This window comes from Excalfactoria chinensis, chromosome 1, assembly GCF_039878825.1.
Source record: "Excalfactoria chinensis isolate bCotChi1 chromosome 1, bCotChi1.hap2, whole genome shotgun sequence".
NCBI lineage: Eukaryota > Metazoa > Chordata > Aves > Galliformes > Phasianidae > Excalfactoria > Excalfactoria chinensis.
In genome coordinates this window covers 33,465,824-33,484,503 of record NC_092825.1, presented here as the reverse complement: position 1 = coordinate 33,484,503, position 18,680 = coordinate 33,465,824, and the positions used below count along the sequence as shown (strand labels likewise).

General features: G+C 41.9%; 1 protein-coding gene across 4 annotated transcripts in view; it reads left to right on the top strand.

The window, feature by feature from the left end:
• The first annotated feature begins 230 nt into the window (after positions 1–230).
• Positions 231–18,680, top strand: part of CPM (carboxypeptidase M) — a 36,294-nt gene continuing 17,844 nt past the window's right edge. Inside the window, exons 1-2 of one of the 4 annotated variants that reach the window (XM_072330018.1) lie at positions 231–322; positions 419–569. Coding sequence is in view for 3 of the 4 variants with exons in the window: in XM_072329999.1 (XP_072186100.1) it covers positions 305–322; positions 419–573 (173 nt within the window). In the remaining variant the exon portion in view is untranslated. Of the gene's footprint in view, positions 323–418; positions 574–18,680 lie in introns of all 4 variants that reach the window. The other 3 variants (XM_072329999.1, XM_072329991.1, XM_072330008.1) reach the window with 3 other exon arrangements.

Here is an 18,680-nt window from a genome sequence, read left to right as displayed (position 1 = left end):
AGCAACCTACGTGGAGGGTCACGGAAGGGGAGCAAGAGGAGGAGGCAGCTTCACTCTGAGCAACACGGAGAAGCCGCGCCACCATCCAGCTGACAGGAGCCACCCGCCGCGCAGGTGAGAGCCGTCGGCGGGGCGGGTAAGGGAGCTCCCCCCTCCCATCTCCAGTCCTCCCTCGGCCCCTGGGCGGGCCGGGGGGATCTGAGTGGATGGAGCCGGCGTCAGTCAGGGGCAGGGCGAGGCCGGGCGGCGGGGATGGCGGCCCCCGCCCGGCGCTGGGGCTGCAGTTGTGAGGAGCGGTGGCAGCATGCGGACGGGCGCTGGGGTAGGAGAGTCACCTGCTCCTCAGAGGGGCGGCGGGTCCTTCGACCGCCGTTCCTCAGCGGGGTCACGGGTATTTGATTCGTCTGCTTCTTTCTAGGAGGCGGTGGGCGTCCTCTGCTTGGTCTCTCTGGTGGCCGCGCTGGACTACAAGTACCACCACAGCGAGGAGCTGGAGGCGTACCTGAAGGAGGTGCACGCCGCCCACCCGGCCCTCACCCACCTGCACAGCATCGGCCGCTCGGTGGAAGGTGGGTGCGGCGGGGAAGCGCCGGCTGGTTTTGCTCTGCTGGGGATGGAGCAGCGCTCCCCTCTGAGGAGCGGCCGCGGGGGTCCTGCTCTAACCGTGGGCGCCGGGTGCTTCTCTGTTTCGGTCTCTCCTGAGTTTCCTCCGCCTCTTGCTTGAGCCTGAGCAGCCAGCTCTGATGTCGCTACGGCGCTGCAACTTAGGTGGAAGTCCTTCCAACACCCATCTCTGTTCCAAGTAGAAAGTAACGAGTGGCAATTTCAGAAGCAGGGCTGTCGTGCAGGAGCTTGAAGCGTGTTTATCCTATGGGCTAAGTAGTCGTCCCAGGTGGGGCTGTGAGGGAGGAGTGTGTCTTCTGTCCTGTGGGTTATGTTCAGAACACCCTCTCTCTTGGCCTTATCTCTAACCTGAGTAAAAAGGAACTGAAAAGAAAAAGGGTATCAAATGCCATATTGAACAGAGATTCTAAGTGAAGATTTAGGATTTCAGTCTTGACCCAGGCAGGAGAAATCTCACTCAGTAACCACCTTTCTGATCTTACATATTATAACTTTTTTCCCCTCTGTGATTGGTGCTTCATTGCAATGCTTTGCTTGGGGGTTAAAGCTTTCTGTGTTCCTTAAATACTAACCTTTCTAATGTCTTTATTAGCGTATCTAATAAACACTTGCTCTAACTTTGAGGAAAAAAGTGGGGGAAAAAGGCTAAGGAAATCAATTCAAAAAAACAAATGTGAGGTGTAAAACCACATCATTCTTTGGAACCATCTCTTCCTCTAATCCCACTTCATATTCCTAGATTTAAAGTATTTGAAGTTTGTTTTGTTTCAAATCTATATTCTTCTAGGTAGGTAACAGTGAGAAACACTAGCAGTTTATTTCTGCACATCCTTCCTTGTGTTATTGTAACTTCTGGTTGAAAAGGGCCTGGTCTGTTTCAGCAGGGTAGCAAACAGCTGTCAGGTAGCTATGGACACGTGATTTTTGTCTCTGTGCACGTTGCACTCATTTCTAAGGAAGCCTTTTTATGGGAAGGCTCAAACAAGACAAGGGATCTTAAAGTTGGTTACACTGTGGTGTCCTTGCTTTCATCAAAGGCAGAATCGTATCGGATTATGTTATTCACTCAAGAAGTCTGTACAGGTCCTCATGTACAAACTAATTATCCACATCTTTGTATCCCTACCTTGAGGGGACTTAGGTAATTTTTTTATTATTTTTTTAATGATAGAACTTGATTCTGACTTCTCTGGCACAATCTCTGCTGGCTTATCTTTCTGCTCATTCAACCTGAGACTGAAGTTTTGGCTCCTTCATATCTAGACATCTCAAAGCAGATAACATGAAGTGTTCAACTTGTCTGACTTTAATTAGCATGAAAACAAACTGGAAATGCATCACCTCTTGACTGTGGATGAGTGGTGCTCTGAAAATTTATTCAGACTTCAGTATGTTGCCTTCTGCTTTGCCAAACTGTGGGAGGGAAGAGAATTATGTGGGCTCTCTCTTGCTCTGTCAGCATATCTTCATGATCTCCAAAAAGATTACCAGTTACTCTTTATGCACTTCTTACACACCTGCTGTATTCCTCTCAATGGAATAGGTGGACAGTAGAAACATTCTCAGTGTCAGGTAAAGCAGAGTGACAATGGAAAAAAGAAAGAAGATGAAGGGGAAAAAAATAGAGAAGTACTGAATGTTTTTTAAGCCATAAAAAGATTCTCATATCTGTTAAGGAATTTTCATTTAGACCCCTGTGAAATATGGTAGAGGATGGAACTGAATTACGATCTTTCACTTCACTTGGTCATACTAAGAAAAAGTTTTGTGACAGCAATGGTTATATAATTTTGATTAAAATGAAACTTCAAATTTTGGTCAATGAGCTGAAGATCCAGTCCTCTCTTCTCTGTTAAGCTGATAAAAGCAAGAATGCGTGTCTGTATACGTATGTTGTATGGCTATGATACTGTTGTCAGTTAGCTCAATTATGAGAGCAAAATCGGGGATGAGAAACAGAATTTAAATATTAGAAAATTCAGAACATGGTATAGTAAGTCTCATGTTGTGGATGATAAATATAAGATATTATGGATTGGAGTGGTGATGATAAAGCCACTAGACATAATCTTACTGTTGTCATGAGTGGCTATTGTTTTCATATTGCTACTTATTTAATAACATCAGAATAAGGCCTATATTAATCTAGTATTATATACTGTCATTTAGATTTGAATTATGATGAATGTGAAAACTTGGGTTTTTTAATTATTATTTTTTTGTTATTATTAATTTATCTTTGGCTTGAGTGAACCTGAAGCTCTGCAAGGGTTTAGGATCTATCTTTGAAGCCCAGATATGTAGGCCTCCACTGCCCTACATATCACCACTTCCAGAGATTACTACATGTAGTTCTTCCACAGGAATAGCTGGGTGTTCTTTATGCCACAAGTCACACACACTCCAGGCAGATCACAGAGTAATTTAGGCCTTGAGGCCAACTACCTTAAACTAGCCCTTGTGGGCAACTTAGAGTTATGATGCTCAGGGCATTCTCCATTTGAGTTATCACCATCTGCCACGACAGAGATTCTATAGGATCTCTGAGTACCTGACCCAGTACTTAACTACCTTTGCTGTAAAAATGACTCTTCTTCCATCTAATTAGAATTTGCTTTGTTGTGTCGTTTTGCCATGTACCTGTAAGAAGAGTGCAGCTTCCCAGCTAAATCATATCCCTCAACACAACATCCAAACGTTTCTTGAACACCCCCATGGTCAGTGACTCCACCACCTCCCTGGGCAGTGCATTCCAGTGCCTGACCACCCTTTCCAAGAAGTAATATTTCCTAATGTCCAGCCTGAATCTCCCCTGGCTCAATTTGAAACTATTGCCTCTAGTTCTATCACTGTCTACATGAGAGAAAAGGCCGACCCCTAGCTCACTACAACCTCCCTTCAGGAAGTTATAGAGAGCAATAAGGTCTCCCCTGAGCCTCCTCTTCTCCAGGCTGGACATTCCCGGCTCCCTCAGCCGCTCCTCATAAGGCCTGTGCTCCAGACCCCTCACCAGCTTTGTTGCCCTCCTCTGAACATGTTCCAGAGCCCCAATGTTTTTCTTGCAGTGAGGGACCCAAAACTGAACACAGTACTTGAGGTGCAGCCTCACCAGTGCTGAGTACGGGGGGACAATTGCCTCCCTGTTCCTGCTAGTAACACTGTTTTTGATGCAAGCCAGGATGCCGTTGGCCTTCTTGGCCACCCGGGCACATTGTCGGCTCATGTTCAGCCAAGCATCAATCAATACCCCCAGGTCCATTTCCTCTACACAGTCTTCCAGCCACTCTGCCCCAAGCCTGTAGTGTTGACCGGGGTTGTTGTAGCAGAAGTGCAGGACTCGGCGTTTGGTCTTGTTGAACCTCATTCCATTGGCTTCAGCCCAGCTTTCCAGCTTGTCCAGATCCCTCTGTAGGGCCTCGCTACCCCCAGGCAGATCCACACTCCCAGCCAATTTAGTGTCATCTGTGAACTTACTGAGGGTGCACTCAATACCCTCATCCAGGTCCTCAATAAAAATATTGAAGAGGACAGGCCCCAGCACCAACCCCTGGGGAACACCACTCATGACCGGTCGCCAGCTGGATTTAACTCCACTCACCACCACTCCCTGAGCCCGGCCCTCCAGCCAGCTCCTTACCCAGCTGAGAGTGTACCCATCCAAGCCATGGGCTGCCAGCTCCTGCAGGAGAATACCATGGGAGACAGTGTCAAAGGCTTTGCTGAAGTCTATGTAGACCACATCAACAGCCTTCCCCTCATCCAGCAGATGGGTCACTAGATCATAAAAGGAGATCAGGTTGGTAATGGTAAGGGTAAAGGACTTGTATGCATTCAGTCTCATGAGGGGGTCTTTTACTTGCACTTCTCTTACTCTAGGATAGATTTTGCTCCCCCAGCCTCCACCTAGGGGTTCAGAGACATTAATATGTCTCCTTTAGGTAGTGGAAAGTTGTAGCTGTAACATCATTCAGGTCACCCAAGCCAACCTTCATCAGCTTCTCCTCAGGCATTCTTCAGTGTTCTAATAATCTCAGTGGCTCTCTACTGGACTTTCTTTGGTCTAATGGTATCCCTCTTGCACTGAGGAGCCTATAGCTAGATATGGTACTATAGACATAATTTTCCCCCATCAGCACTCGTGAGTTTATCATTTCCCTCATGCGGCTGGCTAATGTTCTTGTAGTTACAGCCAAGCACAGAAGCTACCTTTTCTGCTGCAAGAGCACTCTGCTGGTTCACTTTTGTCTTTTTGTCCCTGTGCGCACCCCTCCAGCTCCCTGCAACTCATAGCTTGCAGACCTGAAACCTAGGTAGTCAATTTGCAACCTGTACAAACATGAAATTATTGGAGTGATAATCCCAACATGAGGTGGTTCTGTTCCAGGAGGAGGACTTTGTATTTGCTTTTGTCAAATGTCATGATCCTTTGGCTGAGAAATTCCTTCAGCTTGTCAAGGCCCCTTTGAATGGCAACTCTGGCCCTGCTGGCAGTGTTAAACAGTATCAGCCTCAGTTCTGGCCCCTGAGGAATGCAGTTAATGACTTGCTGTTGCTTGAACCACAGATTGCTTGGTCTTTCAATTCAGCCTCTTTCTGACCTTGCTGGAGCCTACTGATCTAACCCATACATCCCCAAGTTTGCAAAGATACTTGGAGGGGTAGTTCTGATGGCCTCACTAAGGTCAAGGTTAAAGAAATCCAGTATTCATGTCTCTCCCACTGAGTCAGTCACTCCTTCATGACATTAAGCAGTCAAGTGTGTTTTATCCAGATAAATATGAGGGGAGATTTAGAGAATGTGTTCATTTGACATGCTTGTACATAAATGGCAAAGTACACAACAAAACCAGTACCAAGAATATTATTGGAAAGCAATGTAGAAGATGTTCAGTCTGTTTGTGGTAATTTACATCAACATGTGGAACTTCACAGCTCCTCTACCAGTTTACTGGGAAGAACGTATTCTAGCTTAGCAACGGCCTGTTCAGTCTTCATGTCTGTTCACTGAAAGAGATGATATTTACTTAACTCATTTCACCTTGGAAGCTATTACCATGGAGTATGAGAAGAGGGATATGTAAATGCAGTCAAAAAGTTTAAGCAGGAGTATCAAAGGCAACAAATGAAACCTCAGTACCTGGAATGGGTCTCTGGCTCATGCAGGCGGAGCATTGGGTACTGTATTCTGGTCTGTCTCCATGTATGACTAATAATGGCCTTCTCTTTCACAAACTGAAAGAAAAAAAGGTACTCCCTAAACCTAATATTGATGGAACAGGTTAGTCAATGGCAGATGACAATTCCCATAAACGCTATGAAGAATCCATTCATTATGCAATTAAATTCAAGGAAGTGTGGTTCCTCCCTTCTTGGAGACCCATCAGGACAGCAGTGACAGGCACGTATCTGCCAAAAAGAACTTTGCTTTCCTCGTGAAGTTACTTAAGGTCAAACTATGGAAATGTGTGGTGGCTCAGGACACTCTTGTTCTTTGTTTCTGATGTGTTGTTTGAATAAGCTTGTAGAAGACCTTTGGCAGGAGCTGTGTTTTTTAATCTGCACAGTATTCAACCTCAGTACAGTATGTATGCTCTATAATAATAGAGAAGACTGCACAGCTGTGTCAGCCTGGAGAATGGGATGCAGTGTGGTCATAATTAACCTTGCCTGCCTAATGCCAGCCAAGTGGAAAACAAAGAGTGACTCTGTAGCTAATGAATCTTACAGTGTCTTACTAAAGAAAGATGATATTTCAACGCACGTATTATCCATAGCTTTTCATTGTTGGAAGTAACATGCATTTATTTTACTTTTTAGAAGAGTGGGTGGAGGGGAAGGATAGGACAGCAGACTTAAGGATGATAATTAAGTAGTCCTGGTGATGATCTTATTTGGAGAGGATAAGCAACATCAAAACAGCTGAGTGGCTTTTGTAGTAGATTCATGCTCGTTAAAACCTTCTTTTTGGAATACTATCAACTTTTTGGATAAAGTTGATAGCAAGGCAATTTCAGCTTGTTTTAGAGCTATATTTTCTGGAGGCTAGTCTGCATTTTTAGTCTAATTTGGATTAGACTGCATTTCTAGTCCAATTGGAATGGTTGTAAACATCGTCCTTAGGCACTGAGCAAAGGAGGCTGTATATGGTTCACCTACCTCTACTTCTACTCAATGAAGAGTTGACACTTAGAAGGCTAACTCTTCCTTGGCCAATTCTATCATCAGAGAAACAAAAAGGACAATAAACTGACCAGGTCTTCTTCTGGTTTCACTAGAAACTTTCAGAAATAGGACGGTTTTGTTGCAAGTAGATAAAAGTTGGTATGTGCTTTTAGTTCTTTTTTTTTTTTTTTTTTTTTTTTTTTTTTTTTTGTTTACTATTCAATTGCTGTTTGTTGCTTTTGAATTGGCATGTTCCATCCATTGATCTTGAACACATCTCCCACTCTTAACAGTAAACAAAAAAGAATATCTCATTTATTAGCGTTCTGCTATCTTTGCTCTATAAACAGAGGCTGACACATGCAGGCTGTTCTTGCTTGGTTGTGTTTGTACATATGCATATGTATGTACTGCAGCGAAGACGTACTTGGCAGGGCTGCCAGAAGACCAGGTTTCTCACTGGCTCAGAGGAGGTGCCTGCTGGAGCTTACCACATCCTGCCTACATTCATGGGCTTCCCTCCTCAGAAAATAGAAGAGAGTGCCAAGTGCCCAGGTCTGCATCTCATAAACAGCTGTCAGCGAGCTGAAGGCCACGCTAGTGATGAGGACTGTGTAGTGTAGAAGGAAGTGTGTGCCTACCTTGTAATATAGTTGGAGAACCTAAACAGCTATTCCAGATGTCAGTGGGACTTAGGCCTGAGATGTATGAGGAGGTTGATGTTGATCTGCTAAGGTGCTGATTATTGTGTGATAAATGCCTGTAGGTGTTTAGGGGAGACTATTTAACAGAGGAGCACAGAATTCTGGATTGTTGCATTCCAGTGAAAATATTCAATAATAAAAGACTGACTACTGTATTTGCCTGCTCTATATATTGATAGAATTTGTGTGAAATGCATGCGGACTATCGACATGGGGGCAAAATAGGAAGGTATTTTCAAGCTTTTCTCATGGTATAGTATGTAAGGAGCCTGGGTTACTGCCATTAATACTATCATGAGCTGTAAATGTATTACATATATATCAGAAACACTTTAGGTTTCAAATGCTCTTAAGTATTAGAAAACAAGCTTTACTGGTGGAGGAAACAAGAATAATTCCAGTAGAATACAAAGATTTTGTAGATACATATTTCGGTTTCTTCTGGTTAGTTTCTGGGATACTGGCACTGTGCTCATAGACAATGAGAAGACTCTACCTAACCCAGTATACCTTGAGGTGAGTTTCTCAGTGCTCCTCATTAATGTTTGTACAAATCAAATGTAGAACCAGTGAATATAAAAATGTAATAATGACAGCTGTTAATTTTCAAGATAAAAAAAAAGAAAATGCCTGGAGGAATATCCATAGAGAATATGATATCTTTAAAGAGAATATTGTGGGTCTTTTTGTGTATGTACACAGTAAGAGAGGTGCTGATGTATACAAGAGTATTACTGCTTCTTACATTTGAGTGACTCCTGCAAATATCCTTCCTCCTGTCTCCAGGCCTTGATAATGTCTCCTCTTCCCCCTGCTAGTCTCCCACCCCACACATTTCCTCAGTCCTGTGAATCAGAGGCTCATCATCCAAGCATGGTGTGTGTAGATAATATAAGCATTGAGGTTTTAGGTGTTTGTTTTTAGAAACAAGAATGAATGGGATGTGTCCCACTCTTAAGGGCCCCATTTAAAACACACTAAAGTCATCTGGCTCAAGTCTAGAGTTTCATTTAATAGCAAGCATTCTAAAACTTACCGTGATTGTTACTTTTACCCATTCTTGCTTCTTCATTTTTCCCTCTCTCCCTGCTGTCCTCTGACTGCTTCTTCTAGCAACTTAGTTACCAGAGTTGATTTAACTGCACATACTTTACATGTCTGACTGCAGGAGAAAAGCCACAGTACTTCCACCTTCTGCAGTACTTTGACTACTGTAATGCAACATCAGTAGTTTATATGCAATTAATCTTCTGATAGCCAAGCGTTACACTTCTTTGTCTGATAAAATGACTTCATTCTGTCAGCAATGCCCTGACAGACTGCCTACACTTCCTACACGATTTTGAAAGAGTACTTAGTTTGGGCCAGTGTTGCATGTTTGGCTTGAAAGACGATTAAGACATTGAAGAAGTCAATCTTAGAGGTGTAGAAACCGACTGTAAACATGTTCCTATTCTCTTGCAATGAGGACAAATAACTTGCTTAAATCTCTTTCCTTACCTTTACTACGAACTGTTCAGTCCTCTTTGTCTTCTATGTGGTCTCCTACACCTAAAAAATGATGATGAAAGTGTGTGCATGCACATGCAACTCAAACACAATTCTTATAGAAAAGATTGTCAGAAACGTTTTTTTCCTGTGAAATTTACCAGATCAGAAATTCTTCCTAGAAGAGGAAAATAAAAAAGTAAAGGCTTTCAAACAACTGCTTGAAGGAAACCTGTCTTAGCAACATAGTCCAAACACTTTTTGTATGAAAACTTTCCTTGTACTGGAATCTTTGTATTGTAACTTCGGAAAGGAAATGTAATCTACTTAGAAATAGTACACAGTTCCTGTGAGCAGAGTTTATCTATAACCTGAGATGTGGGAAAAATCACAGCTTTCCTGCCTCCTCTCTGCTTCTGGACAACTAGAAAGCAGGGAGCAGAGTGTATTTGTCAAGCTATTCTTCCTTTATTTAGAGTAGTAAAGTACAGCCATCCTGTTTTTCCCTCAGTAAGGCTCTGCAGGTTTTCACATTGTCTTAGAAGTAGACAGAAGGGATGACTGGGTATGATTACTACCAGTAGCAATGCTGTCTGCCTTCTGTGACTTGAAATTACCAAGTACAGCTGGTGGGTACAGTTTGATTTATGTCTGGTTACAAATCCCTTAACAGGTGTTGGGAAAGTAAGTAGGTAGAAATGTAAAATCAAACATACACTCCCTAACCTTCCACCTCCCAAAAAGGACAAAACGTAGAGCTCAGTACTCTGAGAGCTTCAGTTACACAAAAGACTGTTAATTTACCTTTTTCTTCCCCCTCTTTACCTTCTGGAGGCTTCTGTTTTTTGGAGCTGTGTGTGTGTATGAATATCTAAAGTTTCTAGCCATACAAGTAAGAGGGGTGATCTTCACAGAATCACAGAAGGGCTTGGGCTGGGAGGCGTCTTAATCCAGTTCCAATCCCATGCTGTGGGTAGGATTGCCAACTGCTAGGCGATACTGCCCAGGGCCCCTCAAGGGACAGGAATATCCACAGCCTCTCTGAGCAGCCTGCTACAGTGCCTCACCATCCTCTGAGTAAAGACTTTCACCTAACATCAAACTTAAGCCTACCTTCTCTTAGTTTGAAACCATCCCTCCTTATCCTATCAGACTGTGTAAGAAGTCTGTCTATGTTTCCCTGGGAATAAGGAGAATTAGGTGAATATTGATGTTAGCTCAGTGATATGAGCTGAATTGTAATTTACAGCACAATGTCTTAAAATTTTTAAACAAATTCTAGTCTCAGGCTTCCTTGGAAAGAAAGAAAGAAGATTGCTTTCTGATGCCTATACTCTTTCCAGATGATCACCCATTTTCCTCTTGTTTGCAAGGGGAGCACAGTAATGCATCCTTCCTCCCCTACTCCATGTTATGCAGCTCTACAGGATAAGAGCAGTGCAGCTTGTATCCTTCCTGTCCATGCTTGAGCTGTAGGCACCTGGGGCTAACAGTGTTTCTGATTCCCAGCGTTTCCTAATTAAAGCTTTACTATACACAGTTGTGGCATGGCATATTGTGTCTAGCTAGTTCAGTCAGTACAAATGTAAATGTACTTACAAGTAGGCAAGATGCAACTTCTAACCCTGAAGCATTTGTTCCTTAGACTGTTCTTCTGCATTTGGTCATGTGCAGAAGAGATCTAGATTCTTTTTTATAAAGCTGGATTTTCCCCCTTGTGAATGAAAGTTGAATGCGTGCAGTTGCTATTTCTGCTTTCTTTTTTTCCAACTTATGAATTAAGTAGTTAATTGAAATGAGAGACAAATGTGTAGGTGTGGGTGTAGCTCTATTTCCCCTCTTAGTGAAGAGGCTGCCTTGCCTGTAAATGATTCTACTTTGGACACAGGAACTTTTATCATCTATGCAGTAATTCAGACATGAGAGAGCTTAAATTATGCTTTAAGAAGAAAGTTTTGCAACTTGATGTCCAGGGCTTACTTGCAAATTCTTATTGTTATGGGGAAGTTTGGTTTGTGGCAGCTGAAGTTGTTTGACTGAATGATTGTAGCTGTTGTGTTACATGCTGAGTTCACAGTGGATTTAGGACAGATGAGTTATATTTCTTGTTTGTTCCTAGCAGCTATGTTTTGCATCCATGAGTCTGCATTTACCTGAGACATTTGAGCAGGGAGAGCTTGTACAGATCTGAAGAAGTAAAATTTGTCCTAAGGCTAAAATAATGGAAACTCTGTTTTCAATAAGAGTCCTACTGTGTCATTTCAAAAGTCAGGTCTGGTTCAGTATTCTTTTCTCCATGAACAGCTAGAGGAAACTCTTCAGAGTAGGATAAGCACAGAATACTTCCCCAGTATGTGCTCCTGGCCACATGCAAATCGGGTGATTCTGACAAAGCACATTTCTTAATCATGATGACTTGAGATAAGTTACAGTACAAATCTCGCTTTGATGCACGGTTGCATTTGGCTGATCTTAAAATCCAAGAGGAAACAAAACCCACCATAACACACTGCCTTGACAAGAGAAAGAACTAAGTTGCTTCATTTGCTGTTGGTAGTCACGCTGCCTAGATTTTATGTTCCTGTATGTTTGTTAAAATGGATCGCCTTTCCTAAAAGGCAGTCACTAGTATTTCTAGAAAGACTCTGTTTTTATGAGAAAATCTAGAAGCAACTGGTCAAACTAAGGTAACATTAACTAAACTGAGATCAAAGGTGATGATGATAACAATTGTATTGTTTAAAATAAATTCATTGATCTTGCATTTTTTCCTCTCCAAACAATTTGATTTAAAAAAAATAAAAAAAATTTAAAAAAGCAACAAATAGAATGTCTAGAGTATGCCAAGGATGCTGAAGGAGATACGCTGAGCAAGTTTCTTGGCAAGGTACCTCAGCACACCAAGGCCCTCCAAGTATACTAGTGACTTGAGAGCCATCTAGGAGCAACAGCCTATGAAGTCATCCTGGTTTTCTTCTCCCTCTCTTGGCTTCGAGTGACAGGAATAGTTTTGGCCTCCTCTGCCTTTGGCATTTGAAAACAAACAAACAAAAAACCTAGGCCAAATAAAACCATTTAATCTTGATAAATTACACTGAAACCGTCCCCCTTCTTGTGCCTGGCTTGCATTGTAAGCAGTCACTTTGCTTGTGATAATCCAGTGAATTTATAGCATTTCTTTATATTACGGATGTGGTTGCTTTTCTGAAAACTACTAGAATATACCAAATTGACACTTCTCTCAGAAAATAATATAAATTGCACGTCTGTAAATTTGGTTTAAAAATCCTGTGCTAATAGAAGCAAGAGTTGGTGAAGAGGAGGAAGCAGTCTGTTTGGTTTCTGGGAGTGAATATGAAAGCAAGGAGTGTAAATAACAGAGAATGCCTATTTAGTGTGATTCTATGTGTCCGTGGAGTTTTCCCCTCAGTGACCAACACTGAATAGGATTAGTGTATGTGAGTTTAAAAACAGTATTCCCTTCTGGGTTGTTTTTGTTTGGATCTTTTTAAAATTTATTTCTATTTCTTGCGTTCAAATAGAAGGTGTAATTGTAGAAACTGCTCTGTGTTGGCAATTTTCCATGTTTTTAAATATCAAAGAGTATCATCAGCGTGATTATAAGAACTAGAAATGGTACTGCATGATGAGTCACGTATATGTGGGAAACAGAGGATTGTTATCGTAAGATATGAGTCCCATGAAATTGCTTAAGCAGCTCTAGGTGTCACGGTCAACCAAAGATGTGTTAATCTTTAGGCAGATAAGCAAGAACTATGTGCTGTTCTGATCCCCTTCTGTTCTCAAATGCTTTGATTACAAATGAACAGTATCTGAGGTTATTCCTACAATCTTGCTTATCACTTGCTGACTCTAAATTGAATCGGCTTATTCAGTCTCTGGAAACAGGTGCTTATTGAATATAGAGACGTTATTATTTTTGTTATATATAACCTTCAGACATACGCATTCTTTTCAGAGATAGCCATAAGCCTCTAAGAAAGGATACAATGGAAGAGACCAGAAGCAAGAAATCAAACAGCATCATCAGCACAGAAACTGTCAGTCTTCTCTGGTTGAACCTTTCTAATCCTTTGTGTCTCAAGAAATACTGCCAACTGACAGAAATGAGATGGTCTGTATTAGCACTTGAAGGTTGACAAGTAGAAATAGCACAGGGTAGTCCTAACACCTTGAAACAAAACAGCATGGGTAGTAAGTACATCAATTAAGCATTCTCTTCCTTATGGATGATTTTCACTCTTGACTGCAACCTTATTAGGAACAGCATGGCTAGAATAGCTCTTGCGAAGTATGATCTCTTTTACAGCTTCTTTGTTAATCAGGGTACTTGGGAAAGCAAAACAAGTAGCAAGACCTTTCCCCCCTCTCCCAGGATAAGAAGTGCTATTGATTTTTGGGGTATGGGCTGGGCACAGTAATCTAATGTTATCTGAGGATCTCTTAGGTTTCTTCTACCTACACATGCACCACACTGAATACTGTTAGACTTGCATGATTAATGTGTGTGACTGATCTGTCTTTAATACTTCAAAATACCTTGAGGAGTTTCTTATGTTTTAAGTGTCCTAGTTTCTCTTGGGATATGAGTTTTGTCATTCATTACTAATGGAAATCCAGTCCAAGCCTTTAGATAATCCTTCTACCTCAGTAGACCATGAGAATATGGTACACTGACAGCGAGGATAAACTGATGTCCTGCAGTTGCTTATGCATCTGTCTGGCCCTTGGTTCAGGTATGCAGGTTATTCAGAGTATAAACTGTACATCTAGAATGTCTGTTTTCTGAGCAAACACAGCTGCCTTCTAAAGGCTGATAATTTACAAAGTTTATATCCCTGAAGGATACTTTATTTTTTTTACTTACTGTACTCTAAAAGATGCTTTATACAACAGCCTGGCTGGCTTAAACTTTCATATTTGCTCATGTCTATAATGCTACTTCTGCAGTTCTACTGTATCAGTCATCCTGATTATTTATGTAACCAAAATCATTCTACGTGCTGCTAACTCTCAACTTCTGTTGGAGTCTGAATCAAGCTGTGTGTGCTCTCAGGCAATCCTCTTGCAGAGACAAAATAGCTTTGGATTTTCCAACTTGGATTGGTGATGGCAAATCTGAGTAGTTAAGGCCTCAGAAAAGAGGTGCCCCATGCTGTTTGTAAGATACCCTGACACATTTCTGCAATAAAATGAAAGCTGTCAAGATGTCTTCGCATCTTGCATGGTAATAGCTAATTTGGATTTACACTAGTGTTGCAAACTAGAATGGAGTACCCAAAGACATAGCTGAAGGTTGCCAAACACAGTTAAGAAAATGTTTCCAATATTAGTATGCACTGCTAAAGAGGATTAAAGAGTGTTTGAGAGATTGTGTGGGAATTGTGGTGTATCTACAGAAGAACTTTCCAAGGAGCAGCTCATACCATCCTGTCTCCTCGCAGTGTTTCGTATAAGTAATGCATGTGGCAGTTATTTGCATCGTTTCTCTTTCTTCTGTCAAACCATAATTATAGTAGCGGCTGCTTTTGCAGTGGAAGCTCCTACATCAGCCGGTATGTTTATTTCACAACTGTTCTCATAGTGGAATCCAGGCTGAAGCTCTTCTGCTTAAACTGGAATTGAGTATGATTGATACGATACAAGCTATGTCTAAGGTGTTACCACCACCCTATTATGCTGTCATAGATCAAAACCTTGCCTGTTTAGTCCCCCTTCGCTTCTTATCTTGCACTGCTTTGATTGTATGTTTTAGGGAACAGAAACATATGTTTAAGCAATTTGTGTGGTGCACGATAGAATGAAGCCCTGGTAGGTTAAGTTGTCAAGATTGCTGAAATACCAGTGGTGCATAGCAATCTGAAGAATTACGACAGAGTTGTTTGTAGGTATTTAACTGCTCTATACATACTAAGATGGTTGCCCTAGAGTTGAAAGATGCATGTTTATGGATCAACAACCCTGATGATTTGCTACTTCTTGTCAAACATGAGGAAAAACTTACTACTTCTGCTTAAGAAAGAGGATATGAAATAGAAAGAAATGTAAATCGTTGTGGCTTATTTAAAATCTCAAGGGTATTGCTCGAGGTCCTTACTTTGATTTAGATAATGACTGGTGTCATCCTGTCTTTTTTCTTAAGCTTGCGTCATGCTTTTTTTTTTTTTCATATAGGCAACGGAAATGGATCCGCATAGATTCATACCCGAGGCTTTGATTTAGACATCTAAACATTCAACTTTCCAGTCAAAGTCAGAATAAGTTTTGCATGACCTATGCTCAGTGCTGTACTACTCAGATAAGTTTTCAGTTAGATCTGGAGCCAGTGTGAACTGGTTTGGGACTTTGTGTCTTAATTAGCATTGGTCTTCCTCTTCCCCCTGCCTTGTGCCTTCTTAGGAAGGGAGGTGCCTCATGGATTGGATCTGCAGCAATGCTGATCCATGCTGAGGTGATGTGTAGCATATATATGGCCAGCTTGGGAGAACTGTAGTCAGCATACTGCTTTTCATTAGCTAGAGTGGACCTCCATGCAAATGTTTAAGATGGTTGGCTGGGTCTGTGGGGTATGGATAGCGCATTGTCTAGTTAGTTCACTTCTTAGCTATGACTGCCTTTGGAACAACTCCTTTTCATAAATGGATCTGTAAAGAACAAAGAGAAGAAAAGCAGAAGTAAACTTCAGAACAAAATAGGGAGTGTAATCCAGACTGCAAGGCCTACAAATAATCTGGTTTCTTTCTCGCTGGACATCGGTTTCAGTTCTCCGTTTTAATTCCCAGTTTTTATGGGTCTGTTTAGAATATTGATACCATGTTGTGAATGTTGCATGGCCAAGTTAGAAAACTTAACAATAAATCTGCTCACCCTACCAGAAGCTGTGTAATCGGGCTTTGCTCCAACACAATTACAAATGCAAGTTTGTCTTGATTATTTGCAGTATAGTTCAGTGATTAGCTGAAATCATTTCTGGTTTGGCAATGAGAAATGGTTTCTCAGTGTATGTTCAGTTGATGCAAAGCATGGGAGGTGGCTTAGCTGTTCTCTTCAGCTATGAAAACGGTGTTATCTAGGGCTTACGGATTAAAGGAAACTTTATCTGCTGAATCTTCTTATATGCAGTGAATTACTGTATATGGAAAGAATCTTACGTCATCCCTTATAGGTGCATTATCCAGTACTGCAGGCTGAGCAGACCCAGGAATTCATTTTAATTGTTAATGGTAAGCTTAATGCTTCTCACAAGCTGGAAGTGCTAGAAAATAATTGATGTCTTAGTTCATGGGAGTGTTTATCATTATGGTGGCCCTCATGCACACAAACTGTAAACAAATGAAACATTCATGCTAGAAAAACCAATTTAGATCAGTACTTAATACTAGTCTATATTTAGCTCTTCCTTGTGCTTCCCATGAGGACCTCGAGGATGATCAGAGGTTTGGATCACCTCTCTTACAAAGACAGTCTGAGGGAGCTGGGATTGTTCAGCCTGGAGAAGAGAAGGCTTTGGGGAGACCTCATTGTAGCCTTCCAGTACCTAAAGGGGGCCTACAGGAAGGCTGGGGAAGGACTCTTTGTCAGTGAGTGCAGTGCTAGGACAAGATGTAACGGTTTAAACTATAAGAGAATAGATTTAGACTGGATGTCAGGAGGAAATCCTTTATTCAGAGGGTGGTGAGCTGCTGCAACAAGTTTCCCAGAGAAGCTATGGATGCCCTATGCCTGGGAGACCAGGTCAGGTTGAATGGGGCTTTGAGCAACCTGGTCGTGTGGGAGGTATCCCTGCCCTTGGCAGGGGCTGGAACTGAATGGTCTTTAAGGTCCCTTCCAGCCCAAACCATTCTGTGATTCTAAGGCACTGGAAATGTTGTGGGCTTTCTTAAAAATTGTTTTCATTTGTTTTAAATCAGAATGTATTTCATTTGCAGAAAGCCTTAAGTGATGCAGAAATAGCTTGTAACATTCTTGGGTTCTTGTTGCTTTAGAACTACGGTACAGTGCTAATGCTGCTAAAGATATGGTGCTGTTCTACCTGAGCTTGTAAGATACCCTGAAAAGTCTATATGCACATATGCAATGGATGCACGTCAGTCATCATTGCCCTTAGTCAGATTTGAGATAGACCTGATGGTCTTGTTTTGTTTGAAAGGAAGCGGAGGCAAGTCTCAATATGTGGTTATTGGTGAGAAGATCCTTGCCCTTCTAGGGACTACAGTACTGTTTGTCTGTTGTAACCGGTTGGCTATTTTGTATGCTACATAATTAGATATAGGAAAGTAATGCAGACATGATAAGTATATTCGTTGGCTTGGAGTCTCAATTCCACTTTCAACTGCTTCACCTGTTAGGTCACTGCTTTGTATTTGTATGGGAAATGAAAAAGGATTTGAGGAAACATGCTTTTAATTGGCACGTATTTCATTTCCTCTGAGAGGGCTTCTGACACGTAATACACTCAACCTGTCGTCTCTGAGCTTTTTTGAAGACTTGCCTGTGTGCTTGGTGCTCACTCTGATAATAGGCAGTTCTGGAGTTGGATGGATCTGTAACCTTATAGAAGGTGTACGGCTCCTCTGTAGGAAATAAGTGATCTACAGCTTAACTATATTTGCCTCCATCTAGAAGAGAGAGCTGGGGTGCAGCTCTTGTATAGGTCTTCTGCTGCCTTAATTTTACAGTTTCACCATAGTTTTTTAGGTGCTGGATGTGCTTTTGGCACTGCTGCTTCACCTGACCAATCCCTGGGCAGGGCAGCTGCAGGTGGTAGGCTGCAAGTTTGAGCCTGTGGTTTGAGTGAGGGTGGAAAGGCTGCAATCAGAAGGAGGTAGGTAGCTCCCAGTGCAGCAGTCTGTGTGGCAGCTGAGAAGCTGAACACTGGGGAGGAATATCTGTTTGGTTGGTTTTTTAAATTTATTTTCTATTTTTATTTTTGTCCAACAGAGGGAAGGAGAGCATGGCTTAGAGGGACAGACTTTCTTGGTAGCTCACTGTAGGTTACCTCTGGATACAACCAGGGAGAGAATAACATGTAATAGACATGGAAATTAGGTTCAGACTCCCATGCATGCTGGATTATGAATAAAAGCAGCATGTTTTCTTTCATTACTGCTGTTTTGTTTTTGGTTTTTTTTTCTAGTTCCAAACATACTTCAAGTAAGACTTGTCCTTTTTGCACAGAATTGCACAATGGCTGGAAGGGACCTCTGTGTTTTGGAGGAGAGAAGGACCAGGGTTCTGGGGGCTGGTGCTTCCTTTCTCTTTTCTGTTTGAAGAAAGATATGCTTAAAAGCTAGTATCTTCGGCTTCTCCACTCTCTTGCTTGCCTAGACTTACAGAAGTTGAACTTTTATTTTTGTTATTGTTATTAATGAAACATTGGCTCTGTGTGCAACCAAGTTGAGTAGCTTTCTCACCAAAGCACTTACTACAAGCTCATTTCTGGATGTTCTGGATGACTGCTTGCTCACGTTATCCTTTGTAGTGTGTGTTAGTGGCGGCATCTCTCAGCCTTGTGTATGTAAGGATTGAGTAACAATGTCTTTGGAGTGACTGTGTACAGCAATGCTGGCAGCACTCCTTGTTCAGTCCGTCTGCTGGCATTGCTGTCTTATAGCTTCCTGATCCTAATTAACCTGAGATTCCAACTCAACCAGTGAAGTGAGCTTAGCTTGGCAACCACTG